Raw genomic sequence first — 24,651 nt, 5'->3', positions numbered from 1 at the left:
GGCTTCGCCTGTGAATTCGCCTGTTCATTCTCCGAAGCCAATGTCGAATCCTTCTCTGGCTCCGACTCATTCTTCTGACCAGGAGGGTGAGGGAGATGATGAAGATGGAGGACAAGAGGAGGCTCTGTTACCTGCGGGTTCGTCGACTCCGGTGTGTTAGCCTGAGGTGGAGGTCGAAGTCGAGAAGACTCCGCTCCCTCAAGAGCAGCCTGTGGGCTCGTATCCAGCTTTTCCTGCTCCAGGTCAGGACCCTACTCAGTTCCTGAATGCCATGTATGGAGTATATTCAAGAGCTATGTACCCCTCTGGTGCACCGGTTGGTCCCACGGGTCCATTAGCATACAATCTGGGTATTCCCCAGACTTTCGCTCCTGCGCCTTTTATGCCATTTATGCCAGCTCCGATGCCGCCTTGGCTTTTCTCTGCGCCACCGAAGCCTTCGACGCCGAAGCCTTCGACGCCAAGACCATCGACGCCGACTCCTCGACTCCGATGCCGAATCCGATCCGACCTTGTGTTTAGCGGTCTGGTCCTCCGACGGAGGTTGATTCCGGATCCGTCGACTTTGTTTATGAAGGAGAGGTCGAGGCATGAGGCACAGAGACTTCTGGAAGAGCAGAGGTATCGTGTAGCAGAAATGGAAGAGGGTGAGCTGCAGGATTCAGAAGATCTTTTCGATGATCTGAGAGAGGCTAGTGGTCTTGAACTGTCCCCTGATTGGGATTTGGCTTCTGTCTCTGACGCCCCTTCTTAGGATGTGACACCTTATCACGTGGTTATAAGGAAGGCTGCAGACTTGTTGAATTTAACACTTCCTACTGCAGAGTACAAAGCTAACATACTGACTGAAGTCCTTCATTCGCCTACCTCTGAGGTCGAGCCTATGCTCCCTTTTAATGATGCTTTGGCGGAGCCTATAAATGAGGTTTGAAAAAGACCGCTAACAGCCCCTGCTGTTTCAAGGGCGGTTGCAAGAAGGTACAGGGTGGCGCCTGGTGATCCGGACTTTTTTTCCACACACCCCTTACCAGAGAGCTTGGTTGTGCAGGCGGCCTGCTCGAAAAAATCTGCGGGCGCTTTTCCACAGGTTCCAGGGGATAAGGAATCAAAGAAGCAGGACCAGGCTGCTAAAAAAGTATTTTCCTCGGCAAGCATGGAGCTCAAATCGACTAATGCTACTTGTCTTATTTGACGCTATATCCATGCGTTGTTGGATACAGTTAAACAGCTGGTTCCAAAGCTTCCTGAGGGGGATAGGAAGGATTTTTAAGAGGTTATTATTGACACTCAGGCTGCCGCTAGACAGGTCATTCAGAGTGGTCAGGACACTGCTGACTCGGTGGCAAGAGTGATGGGGTCTGCAGTGGCCACAAGAAGAGCGGCGTGGCTTAAATCCTCTGAAATCTCTGCGGATGTCCAAGCTGCCTTGATGGATTTGCCCTTTGATGGGTCAGGATTGTTTGGAAAGAAGGCTGATGCCACGTTAGAAAGGTTCAAGGACAGCAGAGCGACAGCGAGATCTTTGGGCCTACAGTCCAGAGGTGCTGCGGTGAAGAGGTTCAGAGGTTTTGGCAGGTCTTTCTTTCGGACCTACAGGCAGCCACAACAGCAGCAGCAGCAGCAGCAGCAGCAGAAAAATACGCTGTACAAGTCGTACAGAGGCAGGCAAAGAGCTCGTCCTAGGGGTCGTCAAGCCTCCTCCTCCTCTACCTCTTCCCAACCCCCTTCCAGCACAGCAAAGCAGCCCTAGATCCACCATTCCGGATCATTTGGGCCCAGTGGGGGGTCAGCTTACCCATTTTCTACAAGATTGGGAATTGATTACATCGGATCTTTGGGTTCTCAATCTCATGAAGAATGGGTATGCTCTTCCCTTTGGGGAATTTCCCCCCAATTACCCTCCTTGCCAAGGTTTTTGTGCAGAGGACCACCTACTACTCTTGCAGGAAGAAGTCCTGGCTCTGTTCAGAAAGGGTGCGATAGAGGTGCTTCCAGAGCAGGAGAGGGGTCAGGGGTGCTACTCTTGGTATTAACAGGTCCCCAAGAAAGATGGCAGACTTCGTCCAATCCTGGATCTCAGAATCTTGAACCTTTACCTCAAGCAGGAAAAGTTCAAGATGCTCACCCTTGCGCAGGTTCTTCAAGCGCTGCTGGAAGAAGACTGGATGGTGTTGATCGACTTGCAGGATGCGTATTTCCACATCCCCATTCTGAAGTCGCACAGGAGGTATCTCCGTTTTACGATGGGGTCGCAGTACTACCAGTTTGCGATCCTTCGGTTTGGTCTTACTACTGCGCCTCGAGTCTTCACCAAGGTGATGGCAGTGGTGGCTGCACATCCCAGAAGGTCAGGGGTTCCGGTATTGCCTTATCTGGATGATTGGCTGATCAAAGCGGAATCTCCAGAGAAAGTGCTCCATCATCTGCAAGTCACAACTCAGTTGTTGTACAGTTTGGGTTTTTCAATAAATGTACCCAAATCTCACCTGGTGCCCTCCCAGCGCAACCTGTTCATAGGTGCAGTACTGGATACTACTGTATGTCGGGCATTCCCTCCACCTCAAAGAATTTGCGACATACAGGAAATAATTCATTTATTTCACAATGGAGCGGTTGTTCCGGTCCTGAAGGTCCTTTGTCTGCTCGGTCTGATGGCTTCATGCACGCTGACATATGAGGGCACTCCAGTGGTGCCTCCGCAGGCAGTGGTATCAACTCAACGGAGATCTCAGGGAGTCTGTCAGGATCTCCAGAGAAACTGCAGCGGATCTATCTTGGTGGAGTGTGGAAGGAAATCTGTCTCAAGAAAAGCCTTCTCAACTTCCTCCAGCGGTGGCCACAGTGATAACGGATGCGTCCACTCTAGGGAAGGGTGCTCATCTGGAGGATCTGGAGATCAAGGGTCTTTGGTCTCCAGAGGATAGGTTGCTTCACATCAACCTTCTGGAATTGCAGGCGATACGTCAGGCGCTCAAGGCCTTTCTCCCTTCTCTTCGCCGGCGGTCGGTTCAGGTCCTGACTGACAACACCACCGCAGTGTGGTATGTGAACAAGCAGGGAGGAGTAGGGTCGCAGTGTCTCTGCAGAGAGGCCCTGCATCTCTGGTCCTGGGTTCAGGATCATCAGATTTGTCTGATGGCAAATCATCTGGCCGGAGTACTGAACGTGCGTGCTAACAGTCTCAGTAGGCAGTTCTCAGCCGACCACAAGTGGAGGCTTCATCCAGAGGTGGTACGTCACGTCTTTCGGACGTGGGGGACTCCTCAGGTCGACCTATTCGCCACTCGAGAGAATGCTCACGGCCAATCATTCTGCAGCCTCCAGTTTCCGATGCAAGGAGCCTTGGGGGACGTGTTTCAGTTGAGTTGGGACTCGCAACTCCTTCACACGTTTCCTCCCATACCCTTGATTCCTAGGGTTCTGAGGAAGATTCGCAAAGACAGGGCCCAAGTTATATTGGTCGCCCCGGATTGGCCAAGAAGGGTGTGGTACACAGATCATCTCCACCTCTCCTCATGCCCGCCGCTCCGTCTCCCTTTCAGGGCAGATCTCCTCTCTCAGATAGAGGGGCAGGTTCTACACCCCAACCTCCAGACCTTACACCTGGAGATTGAACGGGGCAAACTGAATTCCTTTTCGCTCCCACATGATGTGGTGGATGTCATTCAGTCGGCCAGCCGTGACTCCACTAAGTCAATCTATTCTTACAGATGGTCTAAATGTGTGACTTGGTGTGGGGAGAAGTCTATTGACCCTTTGAGGGCTCGTTTGACAGATATACTCCTATTTGCTCTTTCTTTAGCGCAGCAAGGTTTTGCTGTGGCTACAGTGAAAGGTTATCTTTCGGCTTTGTCGGCATTTCTCTGCCTGCCGGATCAGCCGTCCTTGTTTAAATCTCCTATTGTTTTAAGATTTCTGAAGGGCCTTACAAATAAATTTCCTCCTGCTCCTTTTATTGTGCCTCAATGGGATTTGAATCTGGTGCTTACTTTTCTAATGGGTTCTCCTTTCGAACCTTTACATAATTGTCCCTTGAGGTTGTTGTCTTTTAAGACAGTTTTCCTAGTTGCAATTACCTCGGCAAGGAGGGTAAGTGAGCTTCAAGCTCTTAGTTCAAAGCCCCCCTTCTTGACCATTCATGCTGAACGAATGGATCTTAGGACCAGGGCTGCTTTTCTGCCTAAGGTGGTAACTCCCTTCCATCTAGGACAGTCTATTACCCTTCCTACCTTCTATCCTCCCCCTCACCCTTCCAAGGAGGAGAAGCGGCTTCACCGTCTGGACCCTAAGAGGGCGGTGAGCTTTTACCTTGATAGGACTAAGGACTATCGAGTTGACGACCAGCTGTTTGTTGGATTTGCTGGTTGCAGAAAAGGAAGAGCTGTGCACAAGCGCACACTTTTGAGATGGATAATTCTATGCATCAAGATCTGCTACGCCCTGGCTGGTAAGGAACCTCCAGAGGGTATTAGAGCCCACTCTACTAGGGCAAATTCTTCTACTTCTGCTTTGTTTAGGGGTGTACCTGTTGAGGACATTTGTAAAGTGGCAACTTGGGCCTCCCTCCACACTTTCGCAAAGCATTACTGCTTGGATACCGAAGTGAGTAGGGACGGCCACTTTGCGCGTTCTGTCCTCCAGGATTTTCTGGTATAGGAGAGTGGATGCCCTCCTCCGGGAGTGGAGACTGCTGTGGGACTCTATTCACAAGGTGAGGAATCCACTGGCAGATGTATCCATCAGAAAAACAATTTACTTTCCTTTGGTAACGCCTTTTCTGGTGGATACAGTATCTGCCTGTGGATTCCTCACTGACCCACCCGCCTCCCCGTTGTCCACTCTTCTATACCTGAGTGACTGTGTTGTTGATATGTTTTATTATTGTTGAAGGAAAAGTTTTATTTCTATTGCTTTTCTGCTTGGTTTCACACTATGTGTGTTATCCTGACATTTGTGTACTATGTATGCTGTGTATATTTCTACTGATGTTGGTTGGTCCGCCCGTGTGCCTCGAAGGCACGGGAAAAAGGGCGGAACTGACGTCATCACTCTGGCGTGGGCCTATTATGGAGTCGGTGACGTCAGCGGAGTCGTGCGCGGTGTCGTGCCTCTGTGAAGTTGCCCACCTCGGCGCGAAGCTACAAAAAGAATTTCCGAATGTTGCTGACGCAAGGGGATATTCGCAAGGTGAGGAATCCACAGGCAGATACTGTATCCACCAGAAAAGGCATTACCGAAGGAAAGTAACTTGTTCGTTTGGCAGGAAGGCATGCAGCACCTCTGCTTCATATATGAAGGTGGCCAGTGCTTCTGCTTTACTTGGGAGATACGATAGGTCCCTCTGGGACTCCCTTACTAGCTTCACAGAGAAGCTTCAGAAAGAAGACCAACAGGATTTTGTCGAAATCCTACAGGAGGGAGGACTCGTAGCCAACCAGGTCATTAGTGCCGCGGCAGATGCCTCTGACCTCGCGGCCCATGGCTACTCCCATGGCATCTGTTTGCGACGTTCGGCGTGGCTCCGCCTCACGGGCCTCAAACCGGATGCCCAAAAGAAAATCTTAAACCGCCCCTTTAATGGTTCTTCTCTCTTTGGCCCACACGCTGACGATGAAATGAGCAAAATGAAAAACCGAAATGGACACTGTCAAGGCTGTGGGTTTGAAAAAGCGTAAGGAATTTAAAAAGCGCTTTCGTCAGGGGGATTAGCGTCCTTACCAGCAGAGGGTTCAAACCCCTCAATGGTCTTCCCAAACTCAACAGAAAACCCAATTTCAGCAGAGATGTCCTGGCAGAGGCAGAGGCAACAATAACAAGCAGCATTCTGCCTCCAAACAGCCTCCCAAGCCTTGAGCTGTTGCTTCCTCCACAACTGTTCGCCACTCCGGTGGGAGGTAGTGTTTCTCATCAACTGGAAGAGTGGAGATCCATAACAAAGGACAGATGGGTGCTGAAATTGTGCAGCATGGTTACTTGCTGAGGTTCAAGTCCCCTCCTCCGCTGGTTTATCCTTAAGTAAAGCTACTTCCCCCGTTTCCACAGTCAGCTGCTGCAGGACGAAGTCTCTGCCCTCCTCAAGAAGAAGGCTAAAGAGGAGGTTCCTTCCATGCAGAGGACTCGAGGAGTCTTCTCCCGTTATTTTCTTGTCCAAAAAAGAGGAGCAGTCAAAGAATACAGGCCCATTCTAGACCTACGACTAGTAAACAGATTCATCCGGAAAGAAAAATTCTGCATGCTAGCCCTGTATCAGATCTTTCCCCAACACCATCAGGGGGACTGGATGTGTGCCATCGACATGCAGGACGCTTACTTTCACATACCTGTCTCAGTGAGGCATCGAAAGTTTCTCAGGTTTCAGATCGGGCGCCAGCACTACCAGTATTGAGTGCTTCCGTTTGGCCTCAAATCCAGCGCCACGGACATTCTCAAAGTGCATGGCGGTGGTGGCTGCTTTTCTCTGCAGCTGGAAGATCTTCGTCTATCCTTATCTAGACGATTGGCTGCTGAAAAGCTCCACTCCGGCTCTGCTTCAAGATCATCTGTTGTTCTGTCTCAACCTGATGAACTCATTGGGGTTGCAGGTCAACTTCAAGAAATCAGTACTCAATCGTTCCCAATGTATTCATTACCTGGGCTCTTCCCTGGACTCCGTTCAAGCAAGCGTGTGTCCTTCGGAGGCGAGATTGTCATCCATGCTTCTGAAGTGTCATCTTCTACTGGAAATCACAGTCCCACAGCCAGAAAAGTGTCCTCTCTCCTGGGATCGATGGCCTCGTGCATCTACATCGTGCCCAATGCACGCCTTTACATGAGGCCTCTGCAGAAGGCTTTCGAGGACCAATGGTCTCAGAGGTCAGGTCACTGGGAGGACAGTGTCTCTCTTCCACAAGGTGCGAAGGACTCAATCAAATGGTGGATGAAACGCTCCAACCTTCTCCGGGGAGTTCCCTTCCATCGCCCTCCTCCATCGCAGTCAGTGATCACGGATGCCTCTCTTCAAGGCTGGGGTGCTCATATGGACCAGCTTCAGGTTCAAGGCCTCTGGTCCGAAGTAGAGTGAGGCTACCACATAAACTTCCTCGAGCTTCGAGCCGTTCATCTGAGGCTCAAATATCTTTACCCGTCTCTGCGCACCAACTACATCCAAGTTCAGACAGACATCACGACAACCATATTCTATCTGAACAAGCAGGGAGGCACCAGGTTAAGAGTACTATCCCTGGAAGCGAATTGCCATCTGGCACTGGCTCCTGGCAATAGGTCTATCCATCATGGCAGTTCATCTTCCAGGAATACAAAATGTCCAAGCGGACTGCCTAAGCAGAGACTTCATAGAAGCGCACAATTGGGTGCTCAACGAAGAGGTTGCACAGGAGGTCTTTCATCTATGGGGCGTACCAGACATAGACTTGTTTGCAGACGCCGCAAATGCAAAATGCCCCGTCTTCGCGTCCAGGTTCCCCCAACAGCGCTCACGGGAGAAGGCACTTTTGATCAGCTGGTCGCAGACATTGCTGTACGCCTTTCCTCCCCTGCCTCTGATCCCGGTGGTGATTCAGAAATTCTACAGGACCAACACCAGGATGATCCTGATAGCGCCGGAGTGGCCACGCCAGTGGTGGTATCCGGATCTCCTCCAGCTGTCGGAAGTCCCGCACCGGTTACTCCCTTGCCGTCCAGACTTATTGACCAAGGACCAGGGGAAGGTGTTTCATTCCAACCTCCCTTCCCTTCGCTTGACGGCATGGCTCCTGAGGCCATACAGTATGGACACTTAGACCTCCCAGCAGACTGCATGAACATTGTAAAAGAAGCCAAGAGACCTTCCACTAGGAAGTCTTATGCTTTCAAGTGGAAGAGGTTTTTTGTATGGTGTCTTGACAACTCTCTTGACCCTATCCACGGTCAGGAGCAGGTGATTCTACCCTATCTGTTGCATTTAGCAAGGTCAGGCCTCAAGTACCCCTCCATCAGGGTTCACTTAGCTGCGATCACAGCCTATAGGAAGTCACCTACTCAGACATCATTCTTCCTTATGCCTGTGGTTAAAGATTTCTTAGAGGGGCTTAAGAAAGTGTTTCCACCAGTGAGGTCCCCCTCTCCTCCCTGGGAGCTTAACATCGTACTTACTAAGCTGATGGGTGCTCCTTTTGAGCCTATACATAAGGCTTCTTTGCAGCACTTGCCCTGCAAAGCTGCCTTTTTAATGGCAATTACCTCTGCCCTTAGGGTTAGCGAAATTCAGGCCCTGTGTTGTAAGGAACCGTACACAGTGTTTCACGCTAACAGGGTGGTACTGAGGACACACCCAGGTTTTCTGCCTAAGGTAGTCTCAGTCTTCCATATCAACCAGTCTATCACACTACCTACCTTTTTTCCTCAACCTACCACTCCCTCGGAGAGGTCTTTACACTCTCTAGACCTCCGGAGGGTTCTGAAGTTTTACCTGGCTAACACCTTTCCACTTAGGAAGTCTGACCGGCTTTTTGTTAATTATGGAAACACTAATACTGGTCTGTCAGCTTCAAAAAGATCTATTTCTCGCTGGATAGTCTCCTGTCTAGCTCTGCCTTATCAACTAGCTAACAAGGCTTTACTGGGTAGACCTCATGCGCATTCTACTAGAGGGAAAGCTTCTACTACTGCTCTCCTTCGTAATGTACCAATCTCTGAAATTTGCAAGGCGGCTACATGGCAGTCTGTGCATACCTTTACCCGCCATTATTCCATAGACTCAGATACACAGGCCGATGCCCAAGTGGGACAGGCCTCCTTGAGGAATTTGTTTGCATAAGTTGTATGTGCAATGTACAATTTTTCAATGTTTCTATGTATGCTTTTTTGCTCTTCCACGAGACTTTGGGTATGAGTTTGCTAATCTATTCATAGATTATGACTATTGATGAGTATCCTCTGGATGAGAAGGATTAGTTACTTACCTGTAATCCTAGTTCTCATCCAGGGGTATACTCATCAAAGTCATAAGCTCCCTTCCACCTCCCCGGACGAGCATGTTCATAAAGTTATGAGAGGTTTACTGTGGAACTACTCAGGTGTTATGCACCTCCAAAAAGAACTGACCCAACTGCCACCTGTGGTGCACCATGGGAGCAGGGGGTCGCCTTCAGGTCTTAAAGGCACAGTACCCCTACTCTAATGCCTTAAAGGCAAGGTGTCAGTTTTCTTTGTTTCTTTATACTCTACTGCAGCCTACTGGCAAATGCCTGCAACTACAGGTTTTTCCTATGGCAATAAAGCATTGTTGTATGCAAATGTTTACTGCTCTCTCTCTCTTCCTTAGGGGCTGGGAGAGTACTACTGTGTGTATGCTAATTTATGTAATTTTGCGGCAGATTTGCCAGTTGGGAAATGTTTTAGGCTGCAAATATATGTTTTGACATATATATACATATATATTTATATGTATTTTCTATATGCTCCGGGATCCCGCACATAGGCGGGGATTATTCATAGATTATGACTTTGATGAGTATACCCCTGGATGAGAAGTAGGATTACAGGTAAGTAACTAATCCTTCTGCTACGTGGAACTCTGCGAAGTGACAAAAAACCTATGCTGCGTTATGCGGAGTGCAGCAAGGCGCAGCGTGCCTTAAGTCACGTTGTTTGTGCTTATTTTTAGCACAGTTGTTTGTCCCACAAAAGGCATCACACGCGGCGCAAGAGGGCTTTTTTTTCTTTCTGCCGTTCAAGTAGAAGTTCTGCTCAAGCAGCACCTTCCTCAATGCGAATGGAAGGTTTCTCAATGCGAGCGGTAGCAACCATCCATGACCACCCATGCTGAGAAAGCTCACTTGGAAATGGTCTGGCTTGGGATTTTCCTTGCTCCCGCTCGCAATGATTAAACTCCACTGAGCTATGTGAAGCGGTCTTTTCCGGACCTCTGCTAGCTCAGCGGAGTGCAGAAAACTACACAAACTCTACTAATGGAACAGAGGTTCATCGTCCACGCCTAAATCATTCCAGATCTGCTCTAAAGGCACCACGTTAAAGCTGCGCAATGGAACATACTGGAGCAGTGCACCCTATTTGTAATACAGTCCCAGGTGCTGTCCTGTTGATAAATGTGAAGCTAAATTATTTCACAGTACTTGGCCTCAGTCAACACCGACATGGGGAATAATACAGTAATGATGTACTTCATTTATATGTATATAATGGTGATTATTACATATGTAATATATCCGCTTGGAATGGTATTCACCTTTCTATCTATATCGCCCCAATCTCCCAGTTCAAATTAGGAAAGAGCAGAATACATACCTCATTAAAGAACATATTAGATGATGTGGCAGCAGTCCACTTCTCTCTCAGTACCCAGCTACCCCTCCAATCACTTGTTAACTGCAAATCTGCCTTTATATTGTACAGCACTCCAATTCCTTGCAGCAAAGTTTGTCCTACACAAATACCACATACTTATATAAGATGTTTATGTAAATGAAGACATCATAAAATGTGACAGCAATGACAGGAATAATGATAATGTAGTAAGTGTAACGGGGGAATGCAGTTTGAAATACCTCTGTATGCAACTTTCAAATGGAATCCATATAGTTACCAGTTCTGTTTTTATTTCCTGAAAATTAATAAAGAGGAGTCCCACTTGCATTGATTGTATGACATTAACAGGTCTTTTTCATCATTGGTAACATAATTATGTTTGTGGTATTTCTTATTTTATTTGTTAATATTGCTAATATTTTTGTTATGTTTATTAATATTATGTTTAATATATTTAAAAATATTGACAAATATTTTCATATATTTAGTCTTTTTGGTAACTTGTGTTAATATTTATTAATACTGATGACAAATACTCAAATACTGGTAATATTCCTTCACAGGCAGCGCTCTGCAATTGGGGAATGCCTTGCTGCTTTTTCAGGTGCCTTTCCAGTGGGATTTTTGGAAACGCATCTCAATGTACATAATGCATACTCCATCTACAATACAAAAGCAGCCAAAGAAAGAGCAGGTAAGCTGTTATCCTTCTATTTATGACATACATTGTATCATGAAGCTAAATGCAGCTGTGCCACTGCCCCATTGCCTTTCATCTAGGTTTGCATTACACAAATACAGGATTTATAGATGGTGCCTGATTCAGAAAGGTAACTTACGCTTTTGAGTAAGTTTACAACTTTCAGAAACAGTGGCGACTCACAGAGGAAATGCTGTGGGGTGGTGTGGTAGGGTCACAGTGGGGCAGGGTGGGGGGTAGTCGAGTCGGACATACGACGGCCAACTTGGCGATGCAGCAAGCGCAAGGGAAATAGTTGTATTTATTTATTTACTTACTTTACTCCATGCCATTGTATGTTCGACTCCACTACCCCCCTGCCTCACCCCCGCCCCACTGCCCAACAGCATTCCCTCTGCGAGCCGCCACTGTTTACGAAACGTCACTTTTATAGTAATTTGCACTAGTAAGTGAAATAGCTTTGGAAGGGATAGCAATGGAGGCATGTTCACACAACCCTCTAACTTGAGATTCATGTTAATCCATTTGGAAAGTGGCTATATCTAAACTTCCCGGGAACGTATTCTCGTCTACTGTTGCTTGAGTAAGTGCTCCTTATTTTATTCACACAGAAGTACTGTAATCATAGAGTCAGTAATGATGGATAGTATTGTCGGTTTATTTATAGAGAAACTCAATTGCTGGCATAGTTTGGTCACGAGAAGACCGGGTATGATTGAGATCTTTTAATGCAATATTGAGCGCATAGGCACACTGTTTTGCACACGGTTGATTGCATGTGAAAAGAAGGCACTTGAGGATCGGTTTACGGTACAAGGCAGTTTTTTGCACATGATATTGCATTGTGGTAAGCGCTGTGAATCTATTGGGAGCACGTTTTTAGGTCTTGCGTGGCGGACTGCGCACATGCCCCGTCGAGCTCGTGAGATTTTATGTTTTTGGAGAACTTCACTAGCGAGGGTTAAGTCCCGCCCCTCTTCTCCATTGGCTGGCCTCCTAAACGGTGGCCAGTCATTGGAGAAGAGGTCCTAGTGACGTTCTTCTTTCTCTTTAAGCCCCATCCTTCTCAGATTGGGTTCCTTGCCATAGGTTTGTGGTAAGAGGTTTCTTATCTTCTTTATGGGTCCAGATGGCCCCATAAAGTTGATAAGGAACCTTTTAGCGAGCAGGAAGTCAGTCTGAAAGGGGTGGGGCTGGCTAGTGCTTGTGTTGTTGTACTGTGGGTCCTCTTTCTTTGGTGCTTGAATAGATGGCTGGTCGAACTCCTCTGGTGGATGCCCTGCTGGTTGCAGGATTGCTTGGTAGTCATGCTGTTGCACAGTTACTTATACAGCATTGGCTGTTGCTTGGCACTTTTTAATCGTTGTTAGCTCATTTTAACCTGGGTTTTTTTGAATGTTACCTGGCCCTGATCCCTGTTGTGCTCCTGCTCTTTGCGGTCCATTGCTTTTCCCTAGCCGCTCGCGTTTGCGTCCGTCTCGCAGGATGGAGGGAGCGACGGGGGAATGGAGGAGGAGCACAGGAGAGGGAGGCTCCAAGCGCCACTCACACACGTCCGTTGCGGGTTCCCAGGAGGGCGTGAAGCGTTTCAGGAGGAAGCTCAGGTAGGTGCCGCATGTGACAGCGGACTGACCCGAGAACTAGAAAAATCTCTGCTAGTTCCTTGATAACAAAATATTTATGCTTTACCCGGACTCTGATTTAACGCCCAGATACCGCTGCGTTTCGCACTTAAATAACTCACTCTGTGTCTGTGTCGCCGGCAGCAGTTACGCCCTCCATGTGCAGCATGCACGCTGCATTTGCAGTATATTTTTAGCTAGATCACACCGAATACATGTCTCGTAAGGGTTTTGAGAGTATCTGTAATCCGATTGCTCAGTCTGGACAAACCGCCCAGTGGCCGTGCTGTGGAAGATGTTGGTGCACCAACACCCTGCTCGGAGCCGCGATAAAAAGTGCTGTTAGCCTGTGGGTGTAATTGTATCTGCGGGTGGCTCACATGCTGGTGCCCATGTGGTGTGGGTTTATGTCGGAAGTACACCGTCCGCAGCAGACTGCCTTCTCTGGAGCCAATCAGCCCCGGCTGTAAATATTCAACATTCCTGGGCGTCAGCCAGACCGTGAGACATGTCCCGGCCTCAGGGCATGCCCGTTAAAGCTGCAGACATACCTGAGCGCAATCAAGCTGTGGAGAAAAAAAGCTAAACAAAAAGACATACAAATATAAACTGCGTGACATGGGGCAAACATTTTTGTTTTCAGTACAAGACGGGAATGGAGTAGCCAATCAACGTCCAACCACTTAGATCTAACAGAAAACGCTATGTTGTTGTGTTTCTTATTTGGAACTTGATACATTCTCGGCATGAACAAAACAAGGGCACATGAAAGAGGAGCATCCACAGAAAACAAACATTGGGTATGCCAACGGGTGTCCCTTAAAAGAGAAGCATTAGATTTATCAATGGTTGTATTTAACCACGTTGCACAACAGCTCAGCAAGTTTGCATTAGGGCTGAAGGTTAAGAAAATTATAACAGTATGAGGCAGTCAACTCTTGCTATGTCATAGCGCTTAAAAAAAGTGTGGCCATGTTGCAGAGCGGCCACGCTGCTGTGGAACATGGTTTAAACATATAGACAAAACCAGTAGTTCTCATATAGGAGGGACTTATTGGCTTTGACAGTGCATACGAAGGCCAGCATCCCCACCACTCTTTGAGAAAACATACTGCATGGGGGTGGGGTGGGTCATTCACACTCCACGGTGCGGAGTGCTCCTGTTACTTCGCTCCATCAGAGCTCTTGGGCTCTTGCATAGCGAGTGGTTCGGAACTCACAAAATTGGATGGCAAACAGTGCCAAAGGGTGTTTTGGTGAAGCAGACAAGCGGCCCCCGCCTACCCCACCCCACCCCGGGCAGTAAATTATGATGGAAGTACAGAGGGTCCCTCTCACTCCTGCGCCTCGGTGCAGCAGCACCTGCTGCACTAATGATACCTGCTATGCACTAGAACAAAGACCAAGCTTTCATCACGACTCATCATTGTGCGCTCTCTGTGGACCCATAGCTGTATACCATGGCTTCCCCTAAAAGTTGTGTTTTTAAACATCACAAATGTGCACTCTTCCAGTCAGCCCTTTAACGGTTTCCCCCTGTTGGGTCCCCCAAGCTGGAGCCTCTCGGAGCTAAACCAATACTTATTTAAGTTAAATCCTCCCTCTAGGCCATTAGGAGGATGTGTAAATTGGTCTGAAGGGGGAGGGGCGCTGGAGGAGGGTGCGAGGGCACAAAGGAATTCGGAGGCGGGGCTGGGGTTCGAAAGAGAGTCTGCCTGTTTGTGTCTCCCCCCCCTTCCCTCGGAGCCCTCCCACACCCTGCAAGAACACAGACACAGCTGTGGGTAGCTCATGGCAGAGAGACCTCGCACTGTAAATCCCCCTCCAGCACCAGCACTCCCCCCCTGCCTGCCTCTGTTCACTCCAGCAGCAGTGGCATGTGCAGGTGATTAACCCCTTCTTTCCTCCTTGGAGTCACTTCTCTGATGAAGCAAACAATACTGTTGTAAATTGCTGTGCACGCACTTACAATTAATATTTAGTAATGTAATTGACTATAGAGTTGCCTCAAATGCGTGGCTACCAATAGTTGTGCAGAATGTATAGGTGGATGTCAGGAGTGTGTGTAAAGAGCATTTTCGCAACTTCGGCAACTCCTCTACTTAGGAATAATACCATGTGTATGATGTATTTGATTACTTCACTAAGGATGTCGTGACATCACCAGTCATGCCACGTATGATGTCACTTATGATGTCATGTCACACATTCATAATTACGAGTACAGTCTCACCCCTACTGCTGGACGTGGGAAAGCACCGTGGTTCATCTGAGTGATTCATAAGCTATGATAGCGGAGCTCATATGTTCCCTTGCAACAATCCATTGTATCTCGGCTTGCCTTTACAATAAATATAGACAGAATGCATTTCACTCATTGTAAAATCCTAATATCGGTGCAAGAGTGAGAGGCCTACTTAAATATATAAGGAATCATATCATTATCCTGTTAGCCCTTTTCTGGAAAAAAAAGCAAATTAGTTAACACCGTCAAAGGTGGTGGCTTGGTGTTGTGTTTGTGTGTGGCCCTGTGTGTATGTGGCACTGTGTGTGTGTGGCTGTGTGTCGCTCTGTGTGTGTGTGGCTCTGTGTGTGTGTGTGTGTGTGGGGCTGTGTGTGTGTGTGTGTGTGGCTGTGTATGTGTGTGGCTCTGTGTGTGGCTCTGTGTGTGTGACTCCGTGTGTGTGTGACTCTGTGTGTGACTGTGTTTGTGTGGCTCTGTGTGTATGACTCTGTGTGTGTCTGTGACTGGGTGTGGCTGTGTGTGTGTGGCTGTGTGTGTGTGGCTGTGTTTCTGTGGCTCTGTGTGTGTGTGGCTGTGTGTGGGGCTCTGTGTTTGTGTGTGTGGCTCTGTGTGTGTGTGTGTGTGTGTGGCTCTGTGTATGTGTGTGTGGGGCTCTGTGTTTGTGGCTCTGTGTGTGTGTGTTTTTGAAACATAAATAAAAAGCATTGTTATTTGCAATGTCAATAGCTCAAACTCGCGTAAATGCGCGACCTATTGCATTGCAAATGCAATAGGGCTCGCATTCGCGAGAGATTACGCTATTGGCATTGTAAATGACAATGCCATTTATTTATCTGTTTTCAAACCAACACATAAATAAAAAATTTGTCATTTACAATGCGAATAGCTCTAACTTTTGCAAAGGCGAGACCGTTGCATTGTAAATTCTTGTTAATAAGAGAAGCTAAGACACATTTTTCACACAAATAATTTTGAGTAACAGCATGCACCAGTTGATTTGGCAGTGATTGAACAGCCTGTCATGTTCTTGAACGTCTTTTTTCAGTCTTGCAGAACTCTTGTATTTCATTTGTTACTTGTAGAGTCCCCCTGACTAAGGGATTTTCCCGAAATACATTGAGAACACAGCATCAACATTTGTTGTTGATCTTGTGAATGTAATTTCAGTGCAATGTGAAGATTGCAACAGGACCATTACATGTGACATGAGCAATGTTGAAGATTAACTGCTTGCTTAGTTGTCATTAATATTGATATTTTTTCATGTATCTAGAGACCAGTTAAATTGTAATAAACGTGAATGAAGAATTATTTAAAAACATGTTTACTCTATTTGCTGCACCTTAGGGGCATGAGTAGTGCACCTTTCAGCATGTGACAAAGTTTGCACACATAATTTTTGTTGTTAATTAGTCTTACAGGAGCGGGTCAGGTTTTCAAGGTAGCACACAACAGGCATACATAATTGAACTATCGATTATCTACATTCAACAGTACATGCAGGTGTGCAGGCTATACCAATTGTTTGTAGTATTCTTTATCTGCTCCAACCATTGGAACTGTAGCACCTTCCATAGAACATCATGGAAGCAGGGCCTTAAAATAAAACCCACAGGAAATAATATTAAAGGAAATTAAATTAATTAAAATAGTTGCAAATATAAAGAAATGTAAATTAATATAAAAAATGTAAACATAGTACATATCTATATTTTAATTATAACATATTCAATTGCTTATCTTGAAACACATTCACAATATCTCATAAAAATATTTGATCAATATATATATACTATTTTTTAATATATTTTAAACTTTAATTTATATTGATTTACATGTTTTAATATTTTAAATAATGTATTTTAATTTACGGTTGTTGGAAAGTAGATTATTAGTAGCGATAAGTAGTGGCTTACCACTGGTAATAAGGCCACAAGCACAATAAATAAAAGGTTTAATGAGGGTCTCAATAAATGAATCCCTTGGTAGTTAGCAATGAGCAGGCAGGCTTTTTAAGAAGAGTGGTGGGTAAAGGATATAAAACACCAATGCATTAAATAAGTAAGACACAACATACAATTAAAATCCAACTCCAATTTATCATATTAGATTATCTTTTGATGAACAAATAGACACCAAAACGACAAACATCCAATTGAGGGAACCAGAAATATGAATTTTCAAGGAATACACACTTTCTAGTGCTTAAAAACATATAGCGCAACTTTGGAACATCTTGCCTTCACACGTAGTTGTTTTTCTGGAGCTATTTCTCCCGACGTCGAGAAAGTCAATTAGTCTGTCGGGATTGAATGTGTGTGCTCTGACTTGAGTTTCAGCGAAGTGCTGGTCAAATCCTGGAAGTCTGGCACTCTGTAGATTTCAGCGGAACAAACCTGAAATCCAGGCCAGGTCGCAGTTGAATGTAGCCAGCTCGGCTCTTGATGTTGAGTCGGTATCCTGATGGAGCTTTTTCTAAAAGTTGTTTCAAACTGCTCCAAACGTCTGGAACTTCTTCGTGAAGTTTCCCTTGATAGTTCAAAGTGTCCAAAACACCAATTCAAGGGTCTGGAATTGTATAGATAGTGCTTGGAATCTGTGGACTACAATTCCCAGAATGCATCTGGCCAAATCCTTAAAATGCCACTGTACAAACTCCAGGTTGGGAACTCTTGGTAGAGATGATGCAGGAGGGCTATATTAACCTGTAGTGGCAGGGAGTCCACTCCTTAGACTTTCAAGAGTCATAAAATGTCCCACAGTGTGCAGAAGAAGTAGTTTTGGCGAGTGCAGTCCTCTTGATGTAGGCCAGGGAGTCTGCAGGGCAGTCCTTCATCTTGTCTCTTGAAGCAGCTGATCTGAGGATCTATGCAACTCCTCCATGTTTATCCAATGTTCCTGGGTGTCAAGCAGGGATGTACCCCTTACCAATGGGATGTAGGATGCCACCCTGGTGTATGACCACTTCCTCCAGAGTAGGGCACATTCTAGTCCCAGAAAGTACCATTCTCTCTAAATCTAACATGGAGAAAGTCTCTCCAGAGGAGCTGAATTAGGCTAACCCAACCTACTGGTGTGGCTAATTTTCCTAAACATTCCTCTTTCAACCCTCTCCCTAATCTAATTACAGACGCTCATGTATGGCTGAGTTTGCAGGATGTGGGGGTGGGCTTGTGCTGTCCTAAAGTGTTATTCTCCCTTTTAAGATCAATTTGGCTACCCTTCACCCCATTCCTTCTTTGTGCTCTGCAGCTTGTACTTCTATGCCCAAAGGAAACTCATTGTAATGTATGTGTAATGTAATGTTTGTGGTCTTGTAAAGCGCACTGCTGCCCTGAGGCGTCGTGGCGCTGTAGACCACTGGGGAACCCGTCCTGGCTATCCCTGTGAGATGGTCCCTACTGGGTATCTCCAAGGTGAAACCAGGCATCCCCGGCGAATGTGGGGGGCCGTTGTAGAGATGAGGCAAGCTAATGCCCAGAGTTGCCGAGTGTGAACCCTGGTTAGAGTAGGCACCGAGACGAGAATTATCAAGTCCGCTGACCCTGGTCCGCGACGAGAATTATCGAGTCCGCTGACTCTGGTCCACGACCCTGCGGCGTCGGGAACTGAACCCTGGTCCCAGGCCGTTCTCTTCTTTCGGGTCTGCCGCCTCTAACCAGTGAGCCACACCACTCCACTAGCACGTCTTTTCACACCTCAATAGAGCAGCCTGGCCAGAGGCTGACCAATCTGGAGAGAGCAGCTGAAAGGCTGGATTTTGGCTCATAAAGAAGACAGTTTAAGAACTTCTTCTCTGTAATAGTTATTAAACAATCTAACAGTGTGAATGTGTTGGATTTATCTCAGCTATTAATTTGATACCTTGAAATATATGTTTACATGGCTACTATCAATATTTATAGTTAAATAAAATATTACAATGTTAGGCTATGGAGAAGTTCATTACAATGGGGAAACATTGGATTGGCAGCTTTTCTCTCTCCGAGGCTTATAAAACACATTTATAATGTCCCTGTTTATAGTTACAAGGCACTCTACCCCTGGGGCACATATAAAAGACCTTTGGAGTAATTGCTATGTAAAAATAAGGTGGTCTGAGACTTTGAAAGAACCTGCAAATCCAAAGTAGAGTTTGCATATAAATGTAATGTAAAGGCAGCCTGAAAGACAGTGCTGCCTTTAAATTGACAGCAGGCAACACAGTTGTGCACACTCAAGTGCATTAAGTCTACTGGGACTTTAACCTACATACCCTTTATATACTATGGACTTACAGCTGGGCTGTCAGTACCAGTTTTAATTACACCTAATTTGCATATCCTGGCGTATGGTAAGCAGAGCCTAGGGCGCAGTCGGAGTCAGTTACCATCAGTACAAAGCAAAACATGGGGGTGATCGGGGCAAAAAAGATGGCTTTCCCGCAAAGATTATTTCCTATGGGTTTTATTTTAAAGCTCTGCCGCCATTATTTTCTGTGGGAGGGTGTTGCAGTACCAGTGAATGGCCATGTGTAGTGTTAGACCTTCTACAAAAGTGTAAGTTAGTACAAAAGTATGAGTTTCTACTAAAGTGCAGTTAGTGAATACTAAAAACTAGTTAACGTACTCAAAAGTGTAAACTTACTACACAGTGCAGTTTGTGAATTAGGTCCATATAAATGTATTTTTTTTTCTCAGCTGCGATTCTCTGTTTTTTCATATGATGACAGTTTGTTGTCCCATTATTATTATTAATATTATTATAATGCATAGGAAAAAAGTATGTTGTCGTCCGTGTTGGTCTTTGAATTTCCTGCTCATGTATCAACCATTCCATTAACTTCACAATAAACATATTGGTGCATGAAAAATAGTGTTTTTAAAGCAATATTGTGATCTACAGTAGAAGCATATGAAACTGCCTCAATTGAATCCCATTTTAGCAATAATATGAATGCAACTCTCACATTTTGTGTCACGTTCAATTTTGCTACATTTCAAATTAATTTCACATGCTTATTACATCAAATTAAAAGTGTCTTACTTCCCGTCTTTGTAAAGTTACAATCTATTCCAGTATTGGAGCTTTCATAGATTCACACGCCTGAATCATTCCTGGACGACGAATAAATGAAAGCTTCCAATACTGGAGAACTACAGTTACATGTTTACTTAGTGTATAGGAATTATGTAGTATGGGATGATGTGTTTTGGAGAGTAATTATGTGGTATGCTAGTCTGTGTTGTGGAGTGGTAACTATAAGCTCAATGAGAGGACAAAAATAGAAGGAACCACTGAGGAGCACTTCTGGAACTAGGTATGAGCAGGGCCACTGGAAGTATGCTGAGGACAAAGAAAGGCAGCAAGGCACAGCTTACAGCACCACCCAGTATAGTCCCTCCTAAGTCATAAATGTTATACTGCCCACCTCATATGACCAGCTGCCACATGGCCATTAATTAAATACAAATACAACTGAAAGGTGAGAGGCAATATAGTCCTAAAAATGTTCATATTTAGAATACAGACATTTGCTTTCGGGTTGCACTATTTATATTAAAATGCAGAGCAGCCAGGATATTGATAGTGCTATAACAATTTTTAATCTGTATTTTGGTACAAGTACATGCTAGTTTACATTTATGTATATATAGCTAGAGCATATTGCTGAGTACTATGATTTTAATATTATAGTTTTGCACATGTCACTTTGTAGGAGAATGTGAATATGCACATTACGTGCTGTGCTGTTAAAAACTCAAGTTCCTTTTATGCATATGTCACCTTAGTGAAATTTAAAAATTTCTAGTTAGGATACCTCTCTAGCACAATGCACTTTAATGAAACAGTTCCTTCTATCTACTGTTTTAGTTTATACGTGATCGTAGGAATGTGTCTTTTTTAATATTTATTAATAATGTTTCGCCATTCGAGTGCTTTCTACCGCTTGGTAAGCAAGACTATGGAATGCTTAGATAAATCTGCAACCAAGAGGGTAAATAACATTTCTGTATTTTATGATCATATTGGTCAAATGTAACTGTATGTATTTTTTTGTCTTTTGTCGCTTTTATGGTTGTGTCATGCAGACCGAATAAAGCTTTCTGAACTTGAACTACCCTCCTTGTCAAGGTTTTTGCTCGAGGGACCACCTATTTCTCCTACAGGAGGAAGTCCTGGCGTTACTGAGAAAAGGTGTGATAGAGGTGGTTCCAGAGCAGGAAAGGGGTCAGGGATGCTACTCCCAGTATTTCTTAATTCCAAGAAGGATGGCAGACTTCGTTCAATCCTGGATCTCAAGATCTTGAACCTTTTTCTGAAACAGGAGAAGTTCAAGATGCTCACCCTTGCACAGGTTCTTCAAGCACTGCAGCAAGAGGACTGGATGGTGTCGATCGACTTACATAATGCGTATTTCCACATTCCAATCCTAAAGTCGCACAGGAAGTATCTCTGTTTTACGGTAGGATCGCAACATTACCAGTTTGCGGTTCTTCCGTTTGGTCTTACTACTGCACCTCGAGTCTTCACCAAGGTGATGGCGGTGGTGGCAGCCCATCTCAGAAGGTCGGGGATTCCAGTATTCCCTTATCTGGATGACTGGCTGATCAAAGCACAGTCTCCAGAGAAGGTGCTCCATCATCTGCAGATTACAACTCAGTTGTTGTACAGGTTGGGTTTCTCAATAAACATGCCCAAGTCTCACCTGGTACCCTCTCAGCACAACCTGTTCATAGGTGCGGTACTGGATACCACTGTGTGTCGGGCATTCCCTCCTCCGCAAAGGATTCTCGACATACAGGAAATGATTGCTTTATTTTACAATGGAGCGGTTGTTCCAGTCCTGAAGGTCCTTCGTCTGCTCGGTCTGATGGCTTCCTGTATTCTGTTGGGCAACCATGCATGCTGGCACATGAGGGCACTCCAGTGGTGTCTCCCCTGGCAGTGGTATCAGCACAACGGAGATCTCAGAGAGTCAGTGAGGATCTCCAGAGAAGCTGCGGCGGATCTATCTTGGTGGAGCTTGGAAGGCAATCTGTCTCAAGGGAAGCCTTTTCATCTTCCTCCATCGGTGGCCACAGTGATAACGGATGCATCCACCCTAGGGTGGGGTGCTCATCTGGGGGATTTGAAGATCAAAGGTCTTTGGTCTCTGGAGGAGAGGTTTCTTTGCATCAACCTTCTAGAGTTGCGGGCAATTCATTTAGCGCTCAAGGCCTTTCTGCCTTCCCTTAGCGGTCAGTCGGTTCACGTCCTAACTGACAACAATACCGCGATGTGGTATATCAACAAACAGGGAGGAGTGGGAACGCATTGCCTTTGCAGAACCGCTCTGCGTCTCCGGTCCTGGGTTCAGGACCATCAGATTTGTCTGATGGCAAATCATCTGGCTGGAGTTCTGAACGTACGTGCAAACAGTCTCAGTCAGCAGTTCTCAGCCAACCACGAGTGGAGGCTTCATCCGGATGTGGTTCGTCACGTCTTTTGGACGTGGGTAACTCCTCAGGTGGACCTGTTTGCTACTCACAAGAACGCTCACTGCCCGTCATTCTGCAGTCTCCAGTATCCGATGCAGGGAGCTTTGGGGGACGCGTTTCAGTTGAGTTGAGGCTCACAACTCCTTTACTCATTTCCTCACATACCCTTGATTCCTCGGGTTCTGATGGAAGATTCGCCAAGACCGGGCCCAAGTCATATTGATTGCTCCGGATTGGCCAAGAAGGATGTGGTACACAGATCTTCTCCACCTCTCATCGTGCCCGCCGCTCCGTCTCCCTCTCAGGGCAGACCTCCTCTCTCAGTCGCAGGGACAGGTCCTACACCTCCACCTCCAGAGCTTACACCTTCATGCCTGGATATTGAACGGGGTAACCTGAATTCTTTTTCTCTCCCACCTGACATGGTAGATGTTATTTTATCAGCCAGGTGGCACTCCACTAAGTCTATCCATTCTTGAAGGTGGTCCAAGTATGTCTCATGGTGTGGAGAAAAGTCCATTCACACCTTGAAGGCTCGTTTGTCTGACAATCTTCAGTTTGCACTCTTTGGCTCAGCAAGGATTTGCTGTAGCGACAGTGAAAGGTTACCTTTTGGCTTTGTCTGCATTCATTTGCTTGCCAGACCAGCCGTCCTTGTTGAAGTCGCCTGTTGTTTTAAGGTTCTTAAAGGGTCTTACAAATACATTTCCTCCCACTCCTTTTATTGTGCCTCAATGGCACTTGAATCTTGTTCTTGCTTTCTTAATGGGTTCACCTTTTGAGACCTTGCACAGGTCTCCCTTGAGGTTGTTACCTTTCAAAACGGTATTTCTGATTGCAATTACCTCGACAAAGAGGGTAAGTGAGGTTCAAGCTCTAAGTTCAAAACCCTCATTCTTGACTATTCATGCTGAAAGAATGGTACTCAGGACCAGGGCTGCTTTTCTGCCTAAGGTGGTAACTCCCTTCCATCTGGGGCAGTCCATTACCCTCCCTACCTTCTATCCTCCCCCTCACCCTTCCAAGGAGGTGGAGAGACTTCACCGTCTGGGCCCTAAAAGGGCGAGGAGCTTCTACCTTGACAGAACCAGGGAGTTCCGAATTGATGACCAGCTCTTCGTGGGTTTTGTTGGCTGCAGGAAAGGCATAGCGGTGCACAAACCCATGCTGTCTAGATGGATTGTCTGGTGTGTCAAGATATGCTACTCCCTGGCTGGTAAGGAACCTCCAGAAGGTTTGAGAGCTCATTCTACTAGAGCAAAGTCATCTACATCTGCTTTGTCTAGAGGTGTTCCTGTGGAGGACATTTGCATGGCGGCAACTTGGGCCTCCCTCCACACTTTCTCAAAGCATTATTGTTTAGATGCAGAGGTGAGGAGGGACGGACACTTTGCTTGTTCCGTCCTCCAGGATTTCATGGTATAGAAGGGTGGACACCCTCCTCCGGGAGTGGGACTGCTGTGGGAATCTATTCACAAGGTGAGGAATCCACTGGCAGATGTATCCATCAGAAGAACAGGTTACTTACCTTCAGTAACGCTTTTTCTGGTGGATATACTATGTGCCTGTGGATTCTTCACTGACCCACCCGCCTCCCCGCTGTCCACCCTTGTATATCTATAATAGTTGCTATTGCTATTGTGCATGTTGTTTTTAAGGCAATGTCTTGTTTTTTTTTTGCTTTACTGTATTGTCTTCACACTGTGTGTGTTACCTTGATTATTTTGTACTGTGTACACTGTGAATATATACTGTTGTCAGTCCGTCCGTGTGCCTCGAGGGCACGGAAAAAAGGGTGGAACTGATGTCATCACGCCGACGGGGTCCTTTTATGGATTCAGTAATGTCAACGGAGCCGCGCGCGAGGCTGTGCTTCTGTGACGTCGTCCACATCGGCGTGATGAGCTACGAAATAATTTTCTGAATGTTGCTGACGCAGGGGATATTCTCAAGGTGAGGAATCTACAGGCAGCTACTGTATCCACCAGAAAAAGCGTTACCAAAGGTAAGTAACTTGTTCTTCCGTACCTCTTTTTGCTTCTTTCTGCAACTCTTTCACTTTTTTCTGCACCCCTCTTGCCTCTTTCTGCACCCTTCTTCCCTCTTTGTGCACCTCTTTTGCATTTTTGTGCACCTCTCTTGCCTCTTACCGTACCTCTTTTGCTTCTTTCTGCACCCTTCTTGCCTCTTTCTGCACCTCTGTTGGTTCTTTCTGCACCCCTCTTGCCTCTTTCTGCACCCCTCTTTCCTCTTTTTGCAACTCTCATGCCTCTGCTTGCACCCTTGTTCCTTCTTTCTGCACCTCGTCTGCATTTTCTG

General features: G+C 46.2%; 1 protein-coding gene across 1 annotated transcript in view; it reads left to right on the top strand.

Moving 5' to 3' along the window:
* The window catches only part of RYR2 (ryanodine receptor 2), a 3,481,211-nt gene that overhangs the window by 2,365,896 nt on the left and 1,090,664 nt on the right, over positions 1-24,651 (top strand). Inside the window, exon 67 of the mRNA XM_086925791.1 lies at positions 10,869-10,999. Within this exon, the coding sequence (XP_086781917.1) occupies positions 10,869-10,999 (131 nt within the window). The remainder of the gene's footprint in view (positions 1-10,868; positions 11,000-24,651) is intronic.

The sequence above is a fragment of the Lissotriton vulgaris genome, chromosome 6, assembly GCF_964263255.1.
Source record: "Lissotriton vulgaris chromosome 6, aLisVul1.2, whole genome shotgun sequence".
Taxonomy (NCBI): Eukaryota; Metazoa; Chordata; class Amphibia; order Caudata; family Salamandridae; genus Lissotriton; species Lissotriton vulgaris.
The sequence above is the reverse complement of the archived record's forward strand: the minus strand, read 5'-3'. Positions and strand labels throughout refer to the sequence as shown.